The sequence below is a fragment of the Leucoraja erinacea genome, chromosome 18 (assembly GCF_028641065.1).
Source record: "Leucoraja erinacea ecotype New England chromosome 18, Leri_hhj_1, whole genome shotgun sequence".
NCBI classification, from domain to species: Eukaryota; Metazoa; Chordata; class Chondrichthyes; order Rajiformes; family Rajidae; genus Leucoraja; species Leucoraja erinaceus.
This window is the reverse complement of record NC_073394.1, coordinates 31,030,907-31,054,266: the sequence shown is the minus strand read 5'-3', so window position 1 is coordinate 31,054,266 and position 23,360 is coordinate 31,030,907. Positions and strand designations below refer to the sequence as shown.

The 23,360-nt window shown below is 43.8% G+C and overlaps 1 protein-coding gene across 3 annotated transcripts in view; it reads left to right on the top strand.

The window, feature by feature from the left end:
- Positions 1 to 23,360, top strand: part of creb3l1 (cAMP responsive element binding protein 3-like 1) — a 134,200-nt gene that overhangs the window by 61,020 nt on the left and 49,820 nt on the right. For all 3 annotated transcript variants that reach the window (XM_055649728.1, XM_055649726.1, XM_055649727.1), the window contains exon 2: positions 14,484 to 14,691. In XM_055649728.1, the coding sequence (XP_055505703.1) occupies positions 14,484 to 14,691 (208 nt within the window). The remainder of the gene's footprint in view (positions 1 to 14,483; positions 14,692 to 23,360) is intronic.

Genomic DNA, 23,360 nt, shown 5'->3' with positions numbered 1-23,360 from the left:
CCTCCAGCTTTGAGCGGAAGGCCTTGTGATGCCCAACCATGTGATTGGGCATAACAATTTAGTGATAGAATTATCCAACCTTCAGATGTAAAGATGTGGAACTGACTACTAAGGAACAGACAAAACCTAATTGTTCTTGATGAAAACGATTCACCCTCATCTTGTGTTCTCGCCACATCTCGCAAAATCATAAGAAACCTTCGGAACATAGAGTTACCGTGATGTGCATTCTGTGCTCTTTTACAATGTTGTGCAGCAGGTTTTGTTGAACACCACAAGAATAAGTAAGCAGCAATTATATGAATAATTTGGTAGTTTGTTTAATCTGAGGAACATTGCTCAATATACCTAAAAAGTTTTTTTGAATCACTCCACCATTTTCTGCAGCAGATTACTCTTGGGACTTGGATGGCATTAACATTTAATTCTCCCAATTTTGCTAGCCCTTGCTGTCTCCTCCCCTTCCTTAACCCTCTAGCTGTCTCCTCCCACCCTCCTATCCGCCCGCCCTCGGGCTCCTCCTCCTCCCTTTTTCGTTCCTTCTCCCCCCCCATCCCCCATCAGTCTGAAGAAGGGTTTCGGCCCGAAACGTCGCCTATTTCCTTCGCTCCATAAATGCTGCTGCACCCGCTGAGTTTCTCCAGCAATTTTGTGTACCTTCGATCTTCCAGCATCTGCAGTTCCTTCTTGAATACTCTTGGGACTTACCTTGAAACCCAGCATATTGTAAACATATGTTCCTCTGGCTATGGTTCTCTCTGATCTGTTGAGCATGTCCACCTGTTGATCAATGCTCACGGCCTTTCGTATATTTTCTCTCTCCAGCTGCTCTCATTTACTCATCGGTCAGATAAACATTCCAGCTGATCCCTGTGGTCACCCTGGTTTTACCTTATCACCGACATCCCTTTCCCTCACTTGCAGCTAAACAAGCTTCTTCATATCCTTCGGCAAGAATCGAGTTGCTTGAAGAAACTCAGCCGGTCGGGCCGCATCTGTGGAGTCAAAGGAATTATTGTGTCTCAAGTCGATCCTCTGTGTCGGGACTGAGTGTAAAGGGGAGATGGACAGTACAAAGTGATGAAAGGGGGAGGGGATGGCAAACTTTAGGTGGATCCTGGTGCGGTGAGGAGCAGATGGGCAGATGCTGCAGATTTCAGCATCTTCAGCCTCTTGTGTTCATTTTGGCTCCTTTCCAGTTTTGATGAAGAGTCTATGATCTGAAATGTTGACACCTCCCCTTCCCACAGATTCAGCCTGACCTGCTGAGTATTTCCAGCATTTTGAATTTGATTTCCAGCATCTACAATTTATTTTAGATTTTTCATTTCATTAAAATTTCATTGACTGCTCGTGTATCTGTGTGCAATCAACTGACGGCACAGGCACCAGCGTAAATTGGGCTGACTGGAAGCATATAGAGTTATACATAAATTGCATTTGTCTTTCCTAATATTCAGCTTTGAGGCACTGAATATTTTGTTTAGTTTTACCCTTTACATTACAGCAGCCCATTGCAATTTGGTGAGACGAATCTCAGATTTCATAAATGCATTTTCTAGATTCCAGTATACTGTCATCCATTTTACGGTGGCTTATTTTTTAATATATAAGACACATACTTTATTCAGAATCATAATTTAAGATTGAAATGAATTAATAATCTAGAGCCTTTCAGAAGTGCAAGAATTTTTATGAAGATTTCCACAGGTCTTTAAGTGAGTGTGAGATAGTCAGCATCAGGACAACTTTGTGAGGTTTAGTTTAGTTTAGTTTAGTTTGGAGATACAGCATGGAGATTATTGGAGATACAAGTCCGCACCGACCAGTGATCCCCGCACATTAACACAAACCTGCACGCACTAGGGATAATTTACATTTATACCAAGTGTACAAGCCCATGCCAATTAACCTACAAACCTGTACCTCTTTGGAGTGTGGGAGGAAATTGAAGAACTCGGAGAAAACCCATGTGGTCACGGGAAGAACGTACAAACTCCGCGCAAACAGTCTAGAAAGTAGTGGCATGATTCTGTTGATTGCCTTTTCCCCTCTTCCAAGCTTTGTCATGTTTGCTCAAACCCAAGGTTAGTGATTAATGACATTATGATATCCATTCTCTGATGTCCCCTATGTGGCTTCTGAGATGCTGAACAGATCTGTAATGTCGTAGGATCTTGTCATGACCACACATCACACACTCAGCTGGCAGACTGCTGTTTGCATATCAGCCATGATCTCCTCTTTCGCTTTTCCCGACAGGCTTTTTCAGGTGTCAGCTGCAGCTGAGCTTAATGTTTGGGAGTTCAAATCCCATAGTAGATGCATAGCCAGGCTAATATTTCCAAACCGTGCAGATGTACATCAGAAGTGTTGTCTTGAAGATGAGATATCAAACTCAGATCACATTTGTTCTCTCAACTATATATAAAAATCCCATTTAACTATTTTGGGGAGGAGTTCTCTCTATTGTTCCCATCAGCATACAGCCCCTAAGACAAAAATGCTGGAGAAACTCAGCAGGTGAGGCAGCATCTATGGAGCCAAGGAAGTAGACAACGTTTTGGGTCGAGACCATTCTTCAGACTGATGTGTGGGTGGGGGGGGGGGGGAAGAAAGGAAGTGGTGGAGACATTGGGCTGAGAGAGAGAGCTGAGAAGGGGAGGAGAAATCAGGGACTATCTGAAATTAGAGAAGTCAGTTTTCATACCGCTGGGGTGCAAACTGCCCAAGCGAAATATGAGGCGCTGCTCCTCCAATTTACGGTGGTCCTCACTCTGGCCATGGAGGAGGCCCAGGACAGAAAGGTCGGATTCAGAATGGGAGCTGGAGTTGATGTGCTGAGTCTACAACGGTGAGACCAAGCGTAGGCTTGGCGATCGCTTTGCACAACACCTCTGATCGGTCCGCATTAACCTACCTGATCTCCCGGTGGCTCAGCATGTCAACTCTCCCTCCCATTCCGAATCCGACCTTTCTGTCCTGACCCAGTAAAGGTGCAAGAATGGGAATATATTTTAAATCCAGGAAGCTGAATGCCTTGGAGGGAAAATTGATGGTATATTCGAAATTTATTTGCATTTATCATTCATAAAAAAGTTAGGGTTTGAGTGTTGTGTTGAAGAAGCCGCTTCAAGTTACAATGGTGCGTGTAGATGGTACACACTGTAGCCAAAAGTAAAGGGAATGATGCTTCAGGTGATAGTTGAGGTATAGGCCACAAGGCACTCAGCTCTTTCAGTGGTGTTGGAGCTGTGTTCATCCGGTGCTATTCAGAATGTGCCATTAGGTTCCTGAATTGCGCATTTGCTCAGTGAACTACGTTACAGCAGTCAACAGGTGAGCCTGTCCTTGTGGAATATCCAGCTTTTGTCTTGATCTGGTAGTCAAAAGATTGTTGTTGGTTCATTTAGAATTCTGGTCAATGATTTCCCCAGGGATATTGACAGTCAAGGATTTACCAAACAGAATTGCTGCTGGTAGAATCATTATCATAACCTAATTGCCGATGTGCTGAGGTGAGATAAGGCAAAAGTAAATTTAAATCATTCCTTTCCTGTTCCCACATTGGCCACATCAGCTCTCAATTCTGCTCGATATGCGGTTGATCCACTTTGCATGAGTTACAACCTCCTCACCGCTGATCTTTCTCTCATCCTTTAAATGCTTTTATAATCCAAGTTAAATACCAGCTCTTCATTCTTTGTCTATCACTGCTTTGCAGTCTCGTTGGTGACCTCAGTCATTTAACAACGGCTAATAGTAGTTTAGCAGTGACTGAGAGTCAGCTACGTACTGCCAGTTATTAGTGATGCTTTTGTCGACCTCGTTGTGCGTTCCACACAGAACTGACCTTTAGTCATTCACAAGTTACCTTTTGTCAGCTTTAGTCAGGTGTGGCCTGTGCACTGCCTAAAACCTGGGTGCAGTTCACTCATCTTAAGTATTTAAAAGATTGTATTGTATTTAGTAAGAGTATAATTCAGCCACAGAATGACGCATGGTTACTTAATTCATTGCGCCAAAGGCAAGAAAGGAGAGGGGCCAAAAAAATGTGATTGTGTTCTTTGTGGGTTTCTTTAAATCCTCCTTACCTGTCATTAGGTTATGATAATGTGATGCATTCTGTTTGACAGGTTTTTCAAAGAAAGCCGTATAGGATATCCTGGTTTAGATTCCAGAACATATTTGCATTCAGGTTATTGGTTTTGCGATAACCCTGTACAGGTGCAATGACGTAGGTAGGAAGCTGTGTTCAAGTTGAATAAATTGGAGCCTGCCTGCAAATCTTGTTTGGCTACTTTGCATACCTTGGCATGAGTCAGCTCTGGATAACTTGAGCACGCCCTCTCCGCATTCAGCATATGTTGTCTTCTCAGCTGCCCAACTGCAAGTCATAACTGTAATTATTTATTTTGCTAAGCCGGATCCAGTGCTTTTGAAAGATCCTGCCCACTCCCTTTAAATTCAGCAAGGCAGGACTAAGGATGTTGAATTGTTTTCATACCAGCAGTTAATGACGGTGAAAGGAAAGCTGGGTTTGAAGGAGCAGTTTCTGAGCTAGGTGCATTCTTTCCACTATTTACATTGGGTTTTAAGTGTACAGGATGCATGAATTCAAGGTTCTCAATTCTACTGAATTATAAAGTTACAGAGATATATAGCATGGAAACAGGCCTCTCAGTCCATATTGTCCATGCTGACCAAGTTGGCATAAAGAGCTAGTCTCATATGCCTGCATTTGGCCCAGAGCCCTCTAAAGCCTTCCTATCCATATTTTTGGCCAAATGCTTTTTAAGAGCCACTAGACCAAATGGGACATATTGGATCCTTTTCACACTGGAAAGGGCTGTTCCCCAAACGCAATATTCCACCACTCACCCATAGCCCCTAACTGCACAGGCACGGTTGACGGGTTCCCGTTGTGACGCCAGAGATTCCCATTGTGACACATGTCATGGCAACCCTTCCCAAGTGTGCCTCACCATCCCTCTTCCTACCCCTATCTTCCTCCATTCCCCTTCATCCCAAACACTTCCATTCTTCTTCCTCTTCTCCCTTCCTCTTCTTTACCTTCTCCTCCTCCCCTTTCCCACTCCCTCCCTCACCTCTCCCTCCCTCTCCTTTCCCCTACCCTCAGTCACTCCCTATCTCCCTCCATAACCCCTCTCCCCGCCCCTACCCCCGGTGACGTCATTGTGAGCTGCTGTGTTTTTTAAACCGAGATCCCATTGGGATGTCATTGTGTGGTGGCACACTGCTGACGGGCAGTTTATGTAAATTAGAACCCATTGTGACATCATACGCTGCTAGCTGCCAGCGCTGATGGAAGAGAAGTTGTTCTTGTAAAGTTTAATATGTGGATAACTTATACAATATACCATCAATCTGAATGAAACTTGACACACCACACCACAGGATAACGAAGAGTAAGGTGGGCCAAAAATGGTATTGTTATCGTGTCCTGTTTTGGCATAACTTCAGGAACAGAATCACAGACACACAGACATATCACAGACATACTAACATATATGATGAGAGTTTTAGTAATATACTAGACGAAGTGGGACCCATTGGGTCCCGTCCCCAACGTTGAGGGTAGGTGCCGCAGACAAGGCCATCTCTTGTTATCCAAATCTAATCATTAAACTTTGCTGTGCTGAGTTAGGCTGGCAGATTCTTCCAATTTGTTATCCAAATCTAATCATTAAACTGCTGTGCGGGGTAGGCTGGCAGATTCTTTCCCTGAAGGACTCAGTGTTCTGGGATAGAAACATTGTAACTGGTAGGGCATTGTGACATCATAACTGCCTAACTGCCAGTGCAGATTTGAAGAAATCCGACTTTTAAAAGTCACTTTAAATCTCCCCACTATGTCTCTCTCCTTACAACAATGTAAAAACACCCTTATAGTTTGTGTATTGGCAGCGGAGATCACGTTGTGATGTCATTTTCATTTTTCGGAATCTTCACGGCAACTTGTGTAAATGAGATCCCATTGTGATTGGACGATGGTGACATGCCTTTGTGACATCATCACTGGAAGCTGCTGGAAGAGTCTCCCTCAAAGGCAGTTACGATGTTCAAAGTTGGCTTTAAATTTTTTTTAAATATCAATAACTTGTGCAATATAACATCAAATCTGAAGGAAACTTGTAAGAACGATGACGGGGAAAAGCTGAGTAAGGTTCTGCAAAAACATTTGTGCTATTGTGTATGGTTTTGGCGTAGTTCCTTGAGATCGCTTCCACACACGCAGACAGACGGGCAGACGTACAAACAAGACGAGGCTTTTAGTATAATATAGATATAGATAATTATATCTACTTCTATAGCTTCTTCTTATTTTAGATTATAGGTAGTTTATTCTAGATTTGAACTAACCATCAAGTGAAAATGTTGCCTCTGGTCCCCCTTCATTTGCTCTTGCTCACTGTATGCAGAAGGACACATTTAACAAATTCCCTCTCATCCAAGCACTTTACACTATGGGAGACCATGTCTATATTAAGGATCCCAATGAACCAATAACCTATGCCCCTTACCTCCTGCACCAGCTTGTCTGGGGGATCCAGCGTGTGGGCCTGCGGAGAACAAAGGGGGACCCAGCATGGGGGGCTGCCGAGAACAAAGGGTCACCATTGGGGACTAAATGGAACACTTTGTATCTTTGTCGGTGCCCTATATGTAGCGGCTCTTTGCATACCTTGTGTAGGCAAAACAAGGAATGTCACTGTGGCATGTCACATGTGATAATGAAGTATCATTAATTCAGCCGCATATTCACCAGGCCTATCCTTCTCTTCGTGCCACTATTAGTAATCTAGAAATTACCTCCTTTGAGGTCCTGTTTTTTAACCTCCTTCCTAACTCCCCATATTTACTCTGCAGGACCTTATTATATCCCCTTCCCTACTCAAGTCTGAAATACCCCTTTCCTACCTAGGTCTTGAGTACAGTTGTTCACCCTCTCCCTTGAGAATGATCTGCAGCTGGTCCGAAATATCCTAGACCCTGCCAACTGGGAATCAAATGGAGGGCTCTGCCCGAGCCGGCTGCCTGCCCCTTTTCCGGGGTTACGTCCGTGCCCGGGTGGGATTTGAAAGGGAATACGCCCTGTCTGTGGGCACCCCGAGGGAGTTCCGGGACCGCTGGGCTCCGCAGGGTGTCGAATGTATCCTCAATAAGGATTGTAGCATAATTGCATAATAGTTTATTATGGATATATGTTTGTATTGTATTTATGGTGGTGGGTTCTGGCTTGTTGTATTGTAGTGTAAATATTATTTTTTAATAATTGAATAAATTTTTTGATTAAAAAAAAAACAAAAACAAAAAAAAAAAAAAACTGGGAATCAAAACACCACCTGAGGTCGTGTTTAAAATCTCTTATCATTGTGGCCCTGTGTAAGTTCACACAATCCCGCTGTGCCTCACAGCCAAAACTGGAGCCACAGGCCTGTCTGCTGCTATTTTCTCCTGCATGCTCATTCCCCTCCTCAACGGTATCCAAAACGCTATGCTTGAGGGGAATCCACAAAAGCCACAAGAGAATCCTGCACTCCCTTCCTTCACCCTTTACCTTTCCTTTTGGTCACCCGTCTACTTTCTCCCTGCACCATAGATGTGACAACCTTTGTATAACCCCTGCCTATGATGTTCACAGTTTCCTGGATGATCTTGAGGTTGCTCAACTGCAGCTCCAGTTCACTCATGCAGTCAGTCATGAGATACAGCTGGATACACTTCTCACATGTGTGGTCCTCGGGGATACTGGGAGTTTCCCTGACTTCCCACATCCTGCAGGAGGAGAATACCATCTGGAATGCTCCTTCCCCAATGAGCATTTAGAACAAGGGATCCCCAGGAGTTGCAGAAGGAGGAATATCCTTGAATGGTTTCCTCTGTCCACCAGATAGTCTATTGCTATGACAGCACAGACACAGTGTTGGTTTTGGGGATCTGATGTAGGGTATGTGAATGACCTGCCCAGCAGAGCTGTCTGCTTTTATTAGTGCCGCAAGGTTGGAGATATTGGTCTGGGAAAGTTACTGAAGTTGGTTTGTACATCCTTGGATATGAGAAGTTGCAACACCATTAGAGAATTTGAGGGAAATGCTGGGGAAATTAATATGTTTGCTTGGTGGGGATCCTGACCCTGGTGTGGGCCGGTTAAGATTCCGATCCGTATTGTTCAAATGACTGATGTAAAGTGGAGGCAATTTCTTTGAGGCAGCCAAAAGCACTTGCAATTCAATAAGTCCGCAATCTCAAATTCCACGTTTTAAGAACAATATCTGGCATTAAATATTGCAAAATACTGTTAATATTACCTCTGGGAATAATGAAAATTTGCAATTTCACCATATGATCGGAGGATGTTCTTAAGTGTTTTCCATCCAACCAAGTATTTTAGTGAAGTGATGCTGTAAAATGGGAAACATGCCAGCAGATTTGTACTTAGCGATTTCCAACGACGGGAAAATGGCCGGATAAGATAAGATTTTAACTGAGGGATAAAAACCTGTCTCTGGAACAGAGTGAGGTTGCAAAATATTCTACAAAGAGAACCATGGGATCAATTACCTTCACCAAAGAGAATAAATGAGAGTCTTGGTTTATCTCCATCATTAAGGATCCTTATGCCCCTGTCCCACTTAGGAAACCTGAACGGAAACCTCTGGAGACTTTGCACCCCACCCAAGGTTTCCGTGCGGTTCCCGGAGGTTTTTGTCCGTCTCCCTACCTGCTTCCACTACCTGCAACCTCCAGGAACTGCACGGAAACCTTGGGTGAGGCGCAAAGTCTCCAGAGGTTTCCGTTCAGGTTTCCTAAGTGGGACAGGGGCATTACCACCCATCCCACCACATCTTCTCCATTCTGCCATCTGGGGAGAGGTACAGGAGTATCAGCTGCAGGACCAGCAGGATGCTAAACAGCTTATGGTTAAGGGACTGTGCCCCCTCCCCATACACATACACCCCCACATCTAACCTCGCCCAACACCCTGACAGCTAGACACCTGTCAAGGCAAAGTCACTGTTCGGTTTGAATGTCTGTTTTTAGTTCTATTTTAGGTCTATTTTAGAGATGATAATTTTTAACTTGTATTTATTTATTTCTGTTTTTATTAATTGCACTGACAAAAACTGATGAGAAACAATTTTTTGTTTATTCTGTGTATGCAAGTACTCGGTGAAATAACAATAAAATGAATACTAAATACTAAAAATACTAAATACTTATTGTCCCAACCTAAACAGGAGAACTAACTCAGTACAACTCTTCTAACTTGAGGTCCAGTGACCTGCATCTGAGCCATGGCTGACAGTGGTTTGGTCTGATATGGATTTCATTGATTGTGCAGTGATTGTGCAGGTTACTTAGTCTGTGCTGCACTGAATTGCCACAGACCAGGTACAATCCCTTTTCCTGAATTCAATTCAATTCAACTTTAATGTCATCGCACAAATGCAAGTATCAGTACAATGAAATGCAGTTTTGCGTCAGTCCGTAGTAGTTGTACATAAAGAAAACAGAAAAAATAGAAAGAGGGAAGATACAGAATAATCAGGAAATACAGAATAATTAAACAATGGGGACGGAGGGACCAGAGAAATCTATCGTCGGGACTCCGAGTTCAGCAGTGTGATTGTGTTGTTGTAGAAGCTGTTCCTCATCCTACTAGTACGTGACCTGAGGCTCCTGTACCGCCTCCCTGATGGGAGGAGGGCAAACAGTCCATGGTTGGGATGTGAGGGGTCTTTGATGATCTTCCCAGCCCGTCTCAGACACCGTTTTCGGTGGAGGGCATCCATGGCAGGGAGCGGGGCACCGATGATGTGCTGCGCGGTTTTCACCACCCGTTGTAGTGCCTTCCTGTCCGCAGCAGTGCAGCTGCTGTACCATACCGTGAAGCAGGTAGTCAGGATACTCTCTATGGTACAGCGGTAAAAGTTGGTCAGGATCTGGGGGGACAGGTGGGCTTTCTTGAGCCTCCTCAGGAAGTAAAGGCGCTGCTGTGCCTTTTTGATCAGCTTGGAGGTGTTGAGGGACCAGGACAAGTCCTCCGAGATATGTACTCCGAGGAATTTATAGCTGGAGACGCGCTCCACCTCAGTCCTGTTTATATGGATGGGGGTATGACTGCCTCCTCTGGTCTGCCTGAAGTCAACAATAATCTCCTTCGTCTTTTTGGAGTTGAGGACGAGGTTATTGTTGGCACACCAGGCTGTCAGGTGCTGGATCTCATCCCTGTAGGCTGACTCATCGTTGTCACTGAGTTACCTGACCTCAGTACAGCAGAAGTGAGAAACTTACAAATTAAAAGGCATGCCAATAGACAATGTGTTTCCACATTTGGATACGTCAGAAAGAAGAATGGCCATATACAATTGGGACCAGGAGCATGAACTGGTGAGGAAAGTGGTCTAAGGCTGGACCATATCAGGAATGAAGAGTCGCAATCCTCGAAACGTCACCCATTCCTTCTCTCCAGAGATGCTGCCTAACCTGCTGAGTTACTCCAGTTTTTTGCGTCTATCTTCAGGAATGAACTGGATTTCCTGGTTCTATGTTTCTTTTGTCAGAGATGCCACCCTTCACTTGAGTTTGCAAACCATAGACCATCTGCACCATCACATTGATGTAAATGATCCTTTAGTTTTATTTTAACTTGATCAGTTGGGTATATACAGCATTTCTTTGTTGTTATTTCAGATTTCCCTAAACTGCAGTTTTTGCCTTTCAAATTACCCTGATGATCTGGCTGACCTTTATCCCTCAATGAATGTCACTAAAACAGGTTATCTGCACATTTTATGTTACATTCGTGTTGAACTGTAGACACAAGTTGACTTTCATGCTCTGTACATAATAAGAGTGACGTCACTTCAAACTCTTCATTGCTGCAAGGTACTGTGTGTGGATTGCCAAGAATCATTAACTCATCATCATCATCATCATCATCATCATCGTTGAAAACATCAATGGGCACGAGTGCCTGACAATGCTATGTACAACAGTGCTCGCAACTTCTACTGAAGTGTGGATGGCCGTTGGCTCGCTAGGAGCTCATCCGCCCTTTGACAGGTCTTGTTTCGGTCCTGCTGGGGGTCCACACCTGGCAAACCAGGTGGGGGTGACGGTTTAATCGCCGACTATCCGACCATGGAGCAGGTAGCACGGGATTACATGGTACCCGTGGCGGAGGGAACTCCCCCCGACCTAACTGTAAACTTATAGAATAATGAAAGGCATAGATAGAGTGGGTGTGGAAAGGATGTTTCCACTGGTGGGAAAGTCTAGAACCAGAGGTCATAGTTTCAGAGATAAAGGGCGCTCTTTTAGAGAGGAGGTGGGAGGAACTTCTTTAGTCAGAGGGTAGTTAATCTGTGGAACTCATTGCAACAGAGGGATGTGGAGGCCAAGTCAGTGGGTATTTTTAGGGCAGAGAAGGCAGGAAAATGGGATTAGGAGGCAGAGATCATCCATGTTTCAATGGCGGAGTAGACTCGATGGGCCGGATGGCCTAATTCTACTCCCATAATTAGTAAACGTGTGAAATGCATGACATCATTTTTAAATGCATAGCAGGTCCATGAAATGTAAGTGCCCACTCTGCTGTCCGTGCAGCTTCTTGAACACTTTGGCGTTGCACTGTTTCATTAGCCTGTATTCGGTGATACAATTTATGGTGGTTGTATGTAGTAATACTGTTTAATTGGAGTCTATGCAACAATACATGCACTAGTACTGTTTAATCTCTCGGTACGCAATCATATATTTTATAGGCCGTATGCAATAAGCTTGGTTTATCAGGCCATATGAAGTAACACTGTTTAATCAAACTGCAATACAATTTAATTGAGCTGCAAACACCGACACTATTTTATCAGAACATTTGCAGTACCATTGTTTAATGGGAGGAGGGAGGTTTACAGTAATTAAGTTTAATAAAACTGAATACAGTAGGAATGTTTAATTAAGCTGTATGCAATTATGCTCTTTAATCAGGGTCTTTGTTCAGTAACATTATTTAATAAGCAGTTGCACAATTTAAATGGGCTGCATGCAGTAGCAACATTTAATCAGGCTGTGTGCAATATTTCTGTGTAATCGGGAGCCTGAGGCAATCACAGTTTCACCAGTGTTCCTTGCTTAGAAACACAGTTTAACTGGACTATAGTTTAGTTTAGTTTATTGTCACGTGTACTGAGATTCAGTGCTAACCAGTCAGTGAAAAGACAGTACATGATTACAATCGAGCCGTCCACAGTGTACAGATACGTGATAACGGGAATAACGTTTAGTGCAAGATAAATCCAGTAAAGTCTGATTAAAGATAGTCCGAGGGTCTTCAATGAGGTAGATAGTAGCTCTGGGCCTCTCTGTAGTTGTCGGATGGATGGCTCAGTTACCTGATATGATGCCTGTATGTATATAGTCCAGTTAAACAGTATTTTGACTGCTTGCAGTAATGCTGTTCAATATGTGTTCTATGCTCAGTACCTCTTAAATTCGACAGTATAGGGAGGTTGCACGGCAGTCGAGGTCACGACCCGTGACCCGTACTGTCGCCACGCAACACCAACTGGAGTACAAGCAGTGAACGTCAGGTAAGCACTTACTATGGTTGCCAGTATAGTGGGCCCGTCTTCTGTCCCAGAATCCGGACTCCATGATGACTGGTTCCACACTCATGGACCCCGGGCCGTCTGTCCCCGCAGCCGGTGTTTGGCGACCGAAACGCTCGGCACCCGGGGGGGAATCACCCCGGTGTGGGGCTTGGGGTCCGGGGGTCAGGGGGGTGAATCACCCCAGTGTGGGGGTCAGGGTCCGATGTTGGTGCTGGGCGGTCAGTGACTCTTGGTGGGCGGAGGGACCAGACTGTCCCCAACTCTGCTGCAGCTGATGGGGACATTGTACTCCAGAAGGATTGAACTACGTGCATCACGCCCTTTGACCTGATGACCTTATGTGCAAACCCCCCACCCCATAACATAACACTGTTTAATTATGCTCCATGCACCAACTATCAAAGTGCATATGCAGCAGCAGTGTTTAATTGGGCTGTTTCCAGTAACAAACTTTAATCAGGGGTCTATATTCAGCAGGTGCACAAAAATGCTGGAGAAACTCAGCGGGTGCAGCAGCATCTATGGAGCGAAAGAAATAGGCAACGTTTTGGGCCAAAACCCTTCTTCAGACTGTTTTCAGCAACTGTTTCATCAGGCCGTGGGTGCTACTACTAATTAATTGGGGGTTGTGTGCAGTCATGCTGCTTACTCAGGTTGCATGCAGTATCACTGTGCAACTAAGGGTCTCTGTTAATCAAGGCACAAGAGATTGCAGATGCTGGAATCAATAATAAACTGCTGGAAGAACTCAGCCGTCAATAGCAGCAGCTATGGAGACCTCAGGACAACACTATTTAATTGGGCTGTTTGTAAATTCACTTTTTAAATCAGGGGCCTGTATTCAGTACACTGTTTAATCAAACAGTACACAGTGGACACTGTTCAGTAACAGTGTTGAATCGGGGATTCACTGTTTAACAACTGTTTAATCAGAAGTCTTTGTTCAGAACACTGCTTAATTGGGTCATTTGCCACTGTTACATATTGCTGTTTAATTGGATTGTATATAGTAAATCGGTTTAATTCAGCTGTGTACAGTAACTCATTGTATTCAGGAAAAGACTATTATAAAAAAAGACTGCATGCATTGACACTGGATGCTCTGCTGTCACATTGTTTATTCAAACCATTCACAGTAACATTGGTTAATCTGACTGCTGCAACAGGGCTTAATCAGAAGTCACTCCTCTGTCATTATTTAATTGGGCCCGATGCAGTAACACTTTAAACAGGCTGTTTAATCGTGCTGTATGCAGTGATGCTGTTTAATTGGTTGTTTGGGGGGGTCACCATTTATTACTGCTGTTTAATTAGGGGATGCACTGTTCAATTAAGTGAGAGTTGTGCCATATTTTATTCATTTAGTTTAGAGATACAGCGTGGAAACAGGCCCTTCTGCCCACCGAGTCAACACTATCACACACACACTGCACACACACACACACACACACACACACACACACACACACACACACACACACACACACACACACACACACACACACACACACACACACACACACACACACACACACACACACACACACACACACACACACACACACACACACACACACACACACACACACACACACAACAATTTACATTTATACCAAGCCAATTAACCTACAAACCAGTAGGTCTTTGGAGTACAGGTGCAGTTTATTACAGTAATATGCAGTAATACTATTTAGCCAGGGGTCTCTGTTCTGTAACACTAAGCAAGTCAGGTGTACAATACAGTTGAATCAGGCAATTTGCATAATGCAGATTTATTGGGCCTTATGTATTTACATTGTTTAATCGGGCTATATGCAGTAACACCATTCCTCTTTATCCACGCAGCATTTTTCAGAAAACCTGGATGACTTCTCCAATGAGCTGTTCAGTAGTTTCTTTGATGACCCGCTGCTGGTTGAGAGGAATTCTTTACTGGACATGGAGCTCGATCCAGCCACACCAGCCATCCAGGCAGAGCACAGTTATTCTCTAAGTGGAGACTCTGCCCCACAAAGTCCACTCATGCCAATCAAGATGGACGAATTTAGCAAAGGTAAGAAAGGCTGCTCGTGGGATGTGGAGGAGAGAGGAGACTTTGCCAATTATCTGCATATGTGTGTTGCCGAACCTGTGTTCTGCCAGATTGTGTGTTTGGGAATAGAAAATTATGAACGAGAATTAATTAGGCACTCACTATACAGGAGAGAAGGTTAATATCACACACACTCCATTGGAGCGTGAGCTGGTATCATACACATTGTACAGATGTGAGTTTACATCGCACACTGTACAGGAGAGGGGGTTAATAGCTCACACATTACAATAGAGAGTTAATATCAGATGCGTGATAAGAGAGAGTGTTAATATCATACCAAGGGGGTGAATGCTACACATTGTACAAGAGAGGCATTTGGTAGTGCACTGTACAATGTGTGAGATATTTCCTCTGTCCAATACAATGTGTGTCACATTCACTCTCTCCTGCATTGTGTGTATTCACCCTTTATCCTGTGTTATTTGCGTAATATTCACTCTCCCACTCTCGTTCCTGTACTGTGTGAGGATCATACATTCTCCTGTACACTGTGTTTGATGTTTATTCTCTGTATGAAACAATCTATATGATATTCACCTCGTGTTTGGTATCCATTCTCTCAATGTCGCTCGTCTTTCCTGTTCTAATTGGTATGATATTTGTTCCCTTTCTTGCAGTATTATATCTGGCAGGGTCCATTTGGAAGCTAACGACTGTAAATCTGTGGCTTGTACATCAGAAGTGCATGTCTTCCAGAGTCTTGTGAGGCTCTTTCTGGTGCTGCTTAGTTCCTGTCATGTGCAGCACACCTTTAATATTTGCCTTTCAGTCCAGTGATGTTTTGTTAATGAAATTGCCAACCCATGGAATTATTCTCAGTGACCACCAGCATACATTGTTTTGCTGATTTAGCCATTTAGAAGTTTCCATGCGTGTTCCTCACACTGTCTTTGCTTGTGTTAAACTGATATGGATATCACTTTAACAGAAGGGGTTCTCCTGTTGAACCTTGCAGCGTCGAGGATTGTGATGAGGAGGATCAGTCTTGGAAATAACTATATAAACTTGATTTGTTTTGTGGTTTTTGCACCGTCTGATTCACTGAATGGAAACAGATGAATCTTTCGGGCTAGCTTTCAGCGATTATTCATTCAGAGTCAGCTTTCTCCATTAACCCTTCACAGTTATGTTGGATTTATGATTGGTATTTTTTATTTTCCCAAATTTAAGGCTATTGCCCGTCCCCTGCTATTTTGAAGGGGGATCCCTAACATCATCATGTAACCCTTTGGCTTTAATGAGCTGGGATAGAATGATCTGCTGCCTCTCACTTATTCTCAAGGGATTGTTTTTTTTACCAAACATAAATTGAATCAATTATTACAAGAATAATATATGCAATACCAACAAACCAACCACCATAGTACAAATATTCTTAAATAACAAATATACTATTGAACAACCATGTTACAATCCTTGTCAAGGATACATTCTACCCCCCGAGGTGCCCAGAGGTCCCAGAAATCCTCCAGGGTGCCTGTGGACAGCGAGTAGCCCCTCTCTACAACAACCCGTGCGCAGACGTAATCCCGGAAAAGGGACAGGCAGCTGCCTCAGATATTTGCAAGGTATATAACCATGCTCAGATATTTCACTCGTGCAATGAAATCTTGGTACTGTAAGTGCAGCATATAAATACTAATGTAAAGCTAGATCACGCGAAGCACACCTCATAATGAACCTTCCCGAAAGCTAAAACAGTGCTTCTGATCACACAGGTGTCTATATTGTATTGCCATAATGTAGCCTAGTCAGATTTACTCAGCACTACCTTTGAAAAATATTGCAGAAACTGCAATGAAAGGATTTGGAGACCACCACTCATTTACATCAGCCATGTTAAGTGATATAAGAAGCTAAGATGATCGTTTGAACTGTTAGAGTAATGGAATTCCTTTGCTCAGCTTCACTACTCCATCTCATTCTCTTGTCCTTTGTACAAGTCATGCATGCCCATTGATTCTAATCGTATCATTCCCAGACAGTAGATAAACATTTTCAAATGACTGTAGTTTTTTTGTTTTCCCCAAACCCACAGTGGGCGAGACCTGAACTCGCCCACCCACACGAGAGAGATGTAAGTTACAAACTGATTTGAACCCCATGTCTGCCTCTGATCATCAAAGGATTTTCACACATGACCAATGCAGACCAAGGTCACGGTGACCCCTTGCAAATTGGTTGCTGTGTCAGACGCCGGTCATCTCTTCGGAACACAGAAAGACGTTAAAACATGAACCTTCTGTGCATTTTCTGTTCCGGTTTTTCTCCCTTCCAGAGCTACTTTAGCTTGCAATGTTGTTTCTCAGCTTGATCGAGAACTCTGACTGGGGATATATTTGGTGGAATAAACATAGGATACCCTGTCCTCTTCCAAATTCCAGCCATTCTGCCCAAAACACTGGTTTAATAGGTGACACGCTCGTGAAACATTGATTTCCTGACACAGGAATCTCATCCTCATCCACGATGTCTTCTTGTCTTCAGCCAGTCAGAAAGTGGGTAGGCTTTCTCCAGCCATTCAGAAATGGATAGACTTTCCTTCACCCGACTGGAGATGATTGACTACGAGCCAAATAGCCTTATCTTAAACTAATAAATCACAAGTGAAGGAGCACATTAATTTTTTTTCACTCAAAATGATGAAAGAGGAGTCCAAGAGATTAACTCCAGGAGAATCCAGCACAATTCTGGAGGGTCATATAAACACCCTGTTCTGCCTCAAAATTACCTGCTTCATAAATGCTTTGGCCACCTCTGTGACAGGCTGTGATATCAAGGGAGCAACCAGACAAGGCAAATGAAGCACATCCCCTCTCTTGCCAAAAATCAGCATCATCAAAGGGAAGTTCAGGCTGTGGGCCAAGAACATCATGCACAGAGCCACAGATTGGAAAGCTTGGAGTTTGATATATTTTTCCATGGAGTGTTTGCATTAGTCACATAAATTGGATCCAGGCACACGGGCCGCCTTGCTGCCCGGGAGCCAGTCCTGGTGATGGCAGTCATTAAAACAGTGAAACCCCTCCTTTCGTTATCCACTCCAGGAAACAGTTAACAATAAAGAACAGCTGCACTTTAGTTAACCTTAACCTGTAGCAACCAGGATGTGCAAGAGACCAGACCAGGAAGCAGCTCCTTAAAGCCATCCATCCTCCTTAGCCCCTCACTGCCTAGGGTGCATTTCTGCGGAAAATCCATCCTGCTTTAAGAAACAGTCTCGCGTAAGTTCTGCCACAGTGAACCGTGACTTGCCATGCAATTAATTTATATTCAAAATAAATATCTAAAATGCACAAAACCTACAGTACAAAAACAGACGGTTCAGCTCAATGTAGTTGTACTCGGTTTTACCCTCTCAACTTATCCCTGTATTCATGTGCTCATGCAGCAATGCTCTTTGCTTCAACTACTTCTCGTGGTCTTGAGTTCCAAATTCCAGTGACTCTCTGGGTGTTGAGGTTTCCTTGGAATTCCTTGCTACATATGTTAGAGACCTTTAGTTTGGATTGCACGCTTTCAAAAGTGCAGAAAAGCAGTATGTATTTTTTTTAATTAAAAGAAGATATTATATAGCTAATCTTCAGCAGATGAATAACCTGAGGTGGTTCCATGTATCCATTGGGTCCCGTTCAAGAATCAGTTCCCCATATCATATTTCATACAAAAGAAATGATTCAGCCCATTGAGTGCATGTTGATTTTCAGAACAATCCAACCTGTCCCATTCCTATTTAGAAACATAGAAAATAGGTGCAGATGTAGGCCATTCAGCCCTTCGAGCCAGCAGAGCCATGATCATGGCTGATCATCCAAAATCAGTATCCCATTCCGACTTTTTCCCCATATTCCCATAACCCTAAGAACTAAATCTAACTCTCTTCCCTTTAATCTTTTCTCTCTCACATGAATATAAACCTACCGCCCATGTATATTAGGGCAGTTACTGAGTCAGTTAACTTATCCTGCATCTCACTGAGGTGTGAGATAAAACTGGGGAACCCCAGAGAATTCCACGTTTAGGTTTATTATTATTACATGTACCAACGTACAGTAAATAATGTTGTTCCTGCTTGCTATCCAAACAGATATACCTTGCATACATGCAATCAGTTCAAACGTAAGTGTAATAAATGGAGAAGATACAGAGGGCAGAATATAGTTCTCAGCATTACAGCATATTGTGGCAGGGTCTGGCAGCACATGCTTTCAAGCTTCTGTACATTCTGCCAGAAGGGAGCAGGGAGACGAAGGAACGACGGGTGTGGGACAAGTCTTTGATTAGGTTGGCTGCTTTTCTGAAGCCGCATGAAGTATGGGATGATGTTGATGGTGGGAGGTCTGGCCTGTGTGATGAGGACATGGCCAGGGACTCCATCCAGCCCAGTTGCATTCCATGGATTCACGGTCAGGAAAGCTGACCTTGCATCTGCCTCGGTAACCGTTGGTATGGGTGCATCAGAGACTGGAGGGGCCACAGGAGTGGTCACAGGGTCTGAGGCCAAGATCAGACACATGCCATTGGAGCTCTGAGGCAGCTGCAGTACCTATAGCCCCACCAGGCAGGGTAATTTAGTAGTACCATTAGGTGTTGTCATGGTGCAGGCAGTCTTGTGTATTGCAATAGTAATGGCGGACAATGTATTGCAACTTAGAGCAAAGTATCACTGTGGTGATGGTGTGCTGTTAGCTGTGGCAGAGACAGAGGGTTGGCAGTAGATGGATGATGCAGATGTTGCCCTGATACAGACAGCTATGGGTTCAAATTCCAATCCATCGATGCCAGCACAGAGCATGCACTCCAAGATGATACTATCAGGTAAAAATATCTTCCACATAGCAGCTGAGGTAAATCCTATTATGCTGTTCTGAAGCAAGCAAAGGTGCCTCAGCCAAGGTGCGTTCTCAATTGATATCACTAAAACCCCTGCTCGTTGTGGTTGTACACAAACTGACTGCTGTGTATCTTGCAATCCAGCAACGACAACACTATGAAAGTACCTCATTGATCACAAAGGGGCATTGAGACATCCTGAAGCTGTTGGAGGTGCATTATAACTATAAGTCTTCCAGATTGAGATATATATTCTTGGAATCAGGCAGTTATTATATCAGTTATAATATCATGGCAGTGAGGTGTATTTACAATTTGCATGAGCAATGTGTTGAAGTTCCAGTGATCGATGCTGGTTATGACTATGCAGTAATGCTCAGCAGTGCATTGTAATAATAGTGGCACAGTAATAGTGTGATGTGGCATCAACACCTTCTTGACGGCCAACAAAATGTCGACAGTTTACAGATGTCTTTGTGGAGCAACATAACAGAGAAAGAGTCGCAGCATCTTCACTGGGAGCGCTCATTGCATGTTTCATCTCAGCTTTTTGCTTCCATAGTAATGGTGGGCAGAACCAGAGGATGATGTATCTCCAGGTTGCCAGGAGCATTGGTCATATATGTCATATAGAATTGGAGTAGAATAAGGCCATTCGGCCCATCAAGACTACTCCGTCATTCAATCATGGCTGATCTATCTCTCCCCGCAAACTCCATTCTCCTGCCTTCTCCCCATAACCTTTGATACCTGTACTAATCAAGAATATATCTATAGAGGCTGTCCCACTGTATGAGCTAATTCAAGAGTTCTCCCGAGTTTCCCCTGATTCGAATGCGGAGAATTACAGTAATAGCCGCTCGTAGGTACTCGGGGCTCTCGTGGACATTTATCAACATGTTGAAAAATCTTCACGAGTCTTCATGAGCTTACCGTGTTTCCCGAGTACCTGCCATTAGTGTTACGAGCCGCTAAGAGATGTCCCGAGCTCCGACGTAACCGCTACGTACATTCTACGTGCTTACCACGAGTTTGATTTTTTTTTTTTAAACTCGGGAGAGCTCTTGAATTACCTCGTACAGTGGGACAGGCCCTTATCTCTGCCTTAAAAATATCCACTGACTTAGCCTCCACAATCTTCTGTGGCAAACAATTCCACAGATTCACCACCCTCTGACTAAATAAACGTCTCCTCATCTCCTTCCTAAAAGAACATTCTTTAACTCTGAGGCTATGACCTCTAGTCCTAGACTCTCCCACTAGTGTAAACATCCTCTCCACATCCACGCTATCCAGGCCTTTCACTAACTGTATGTTTCAATGAGGCCCCCCCTCATTCTTCTAAACTCCAGCGAGTACAGGCCCATTGCCAAAAAAATTCTCATCATAGGTTAACCTACTCATTCCTGGGATCATTCGTGTAAACTTCCTTTGGACCCTCTCCAGAGCCAGCACATCCTTCCTCAGAAATGGTGCCCAAAATTGCTCACAATACTCCAAATGCTGCCTAACCAGCGCTTTATAGAGCCTCAACAATATATCCCTGGTTTTGTATACAAACCCTCTTGAAATAAATGCTAGCATTAAGTTTTCTTTCTTTGCTACCGATTTAACGTCCAGAATGACTTTTTGGGAATCCTGCACCAGCACTCTCCCAAGTCCCTCTGCACCTCCGATTTCTGAATTCTCACCCCATTTAGAAAATAGTCTACGCCTTTATTCCTACTACCAAAATACACAACTCAACCCTTTGCCACACTATATTCCATCTGCCATTTTTCTGCCCATTCCCAACTTGTCCGTATTTCTGCAGAGTCCCTACTTTCTCTCCACTACCTCCCCCTCCACCTTTTTTATGTATCATCCGCAAATTTTGCCAAAAAGCCTTCAATCCCCTCATCTAAATCATTAATGTATGAAGTGAAAAGTAGTGGCCCCAGCACCGACCCTTGTGGAACTCCACTCGTCACTGGCAGCCAACCAGAAAAAGCCCCCTTTATTGCCACTCTTCTCTTCTGCCATCCAGCCAGTCAACCTGCTATCCATTCTAGTATCTGCCCTTCGATACTGTAGGCTCTCATCTTCCTAAGCAGCCTAACGTGTGGCACCTTACCAAAGGCTTTCTGAAAATCTAAGTAAACAACTTCTACTGACTCTCCTTTGTCTGTCCTGATATATACTTCCGCATTGCATGAGGAATTCCTTCCAACAACTCCAAATAATGATTCAATTATACTTTATTGGCACATGTACCTAGGTACAGTGAAATGCTTTGTGTTTGCATATAACCTGGTAAAAAATCATACAGCAGACCTCACCTGGGCAGTACGCAAGAATCACCACATTTTTGACGCTGATAAAGTTGATAAAGTTACAAAAGTATTGAATAAAACCAGTCTAACTGCATAAGAGTAATGTTGTACATGTTTTTGTGTGCCTTCGCACCTGTCAGCAAATTCATTTCCACATTTCTGGACAGGATTTCTAATTCAAAATTTTTAGTTTAGTTGGGCCAACATTTCATAAAAAGAAAAACAGTTGTTCAACAGGCAAAATTCACCTACAATAAAATTTTCAATGTGACTGGTTCGACAAACAACATTTTTTATTTGCTGACAGAGTGATATTTCACTAACCCTCATTCCTGTGATATGGTATTGTTTAAGTGGCCAACAGTCCAACTGCATTCTCTTGGTCTTCAGTGAGATTGCTGACCTCCTCCAACCTCAAATACAATTGGAGTCTTTGTCCATGGAGATCAGGGTCATGATCACTTTTAGTTTACTTACTTCAGGATTATTCCAGGCCACACCACCATCTGTTGCTTATTCTAAATGTAGAAGTCACCCAGATCTTGTTCAACCCTTAGAATCAGCTAGACTGCACTGGGAACTTGACCATTCGCCCTCCCTTCATGGTTATATCCATTTATCTGATAATCTGGACTCGTCCAGTGACTGCTGTGAAAGGACAGCTGACAACATGGGAATGTTCACGTGACAGCTTGGAGAGACAGCTGGCAGGAGGGAACAGACCCCACTGGGGCCGTCATGGGCTAGCTACCCATGATAGCAGTCCCCAACACTGTTTCAGTTAGTTGGAGACACCCGCCAAATGCTACTAAAAGTAAATTAAAGAGAATACCCCTAGAGCCTGCGAGAGCGGGGGCGAAAGATGGCTCACCGATTGATAACACGGTTACAGACCCAGGAACGGAAACGACTACGGACAAGGAGAGCATGGCACATGAGACATTCACAACAGCTGCTGGACACAAACTTCAGGTGTGCATTTGTGGTTGGGAGAAAATTGCATCAGTGAAAGGCTTGAAGATCCACCAAGGGAAGAAAAAGTGCTTGAGAGAGCAGAGACATGGGCCTCGCATTGACCAGTACTTCTTACGAAGCAACCAGTCAAATCAGTCGAGTGAAGCACAGCGACGGGACTCAAACCAAAGTTCGCAGAGCATCAGCACCCATGTTACTGAAGAGGGTGATACAAGCACAGAAATGCCGGTGGAGGAGCTCGCGCAACAACGACAAAGACCTCCATTGGAGGGTAAGATCAAAGGGCACAAACCTGGAGTGAAATGGCCTCAAGCTGTTGAAAAGAAAGAGTGGGAGACGGTCAACAGTGACCTTATACATATCTTGGAGCAACAAGCGGGCACAGCAGTGGAAAAGCTTGAAAGGATGGGTAACACAATCTACAGCTACGGAGAAGAACGGTTTGGGGTGAGTAAAGGGAGAGGTGGAAAGAAATTACCAAATACGTATCACCCCCCCGCCCCCCAC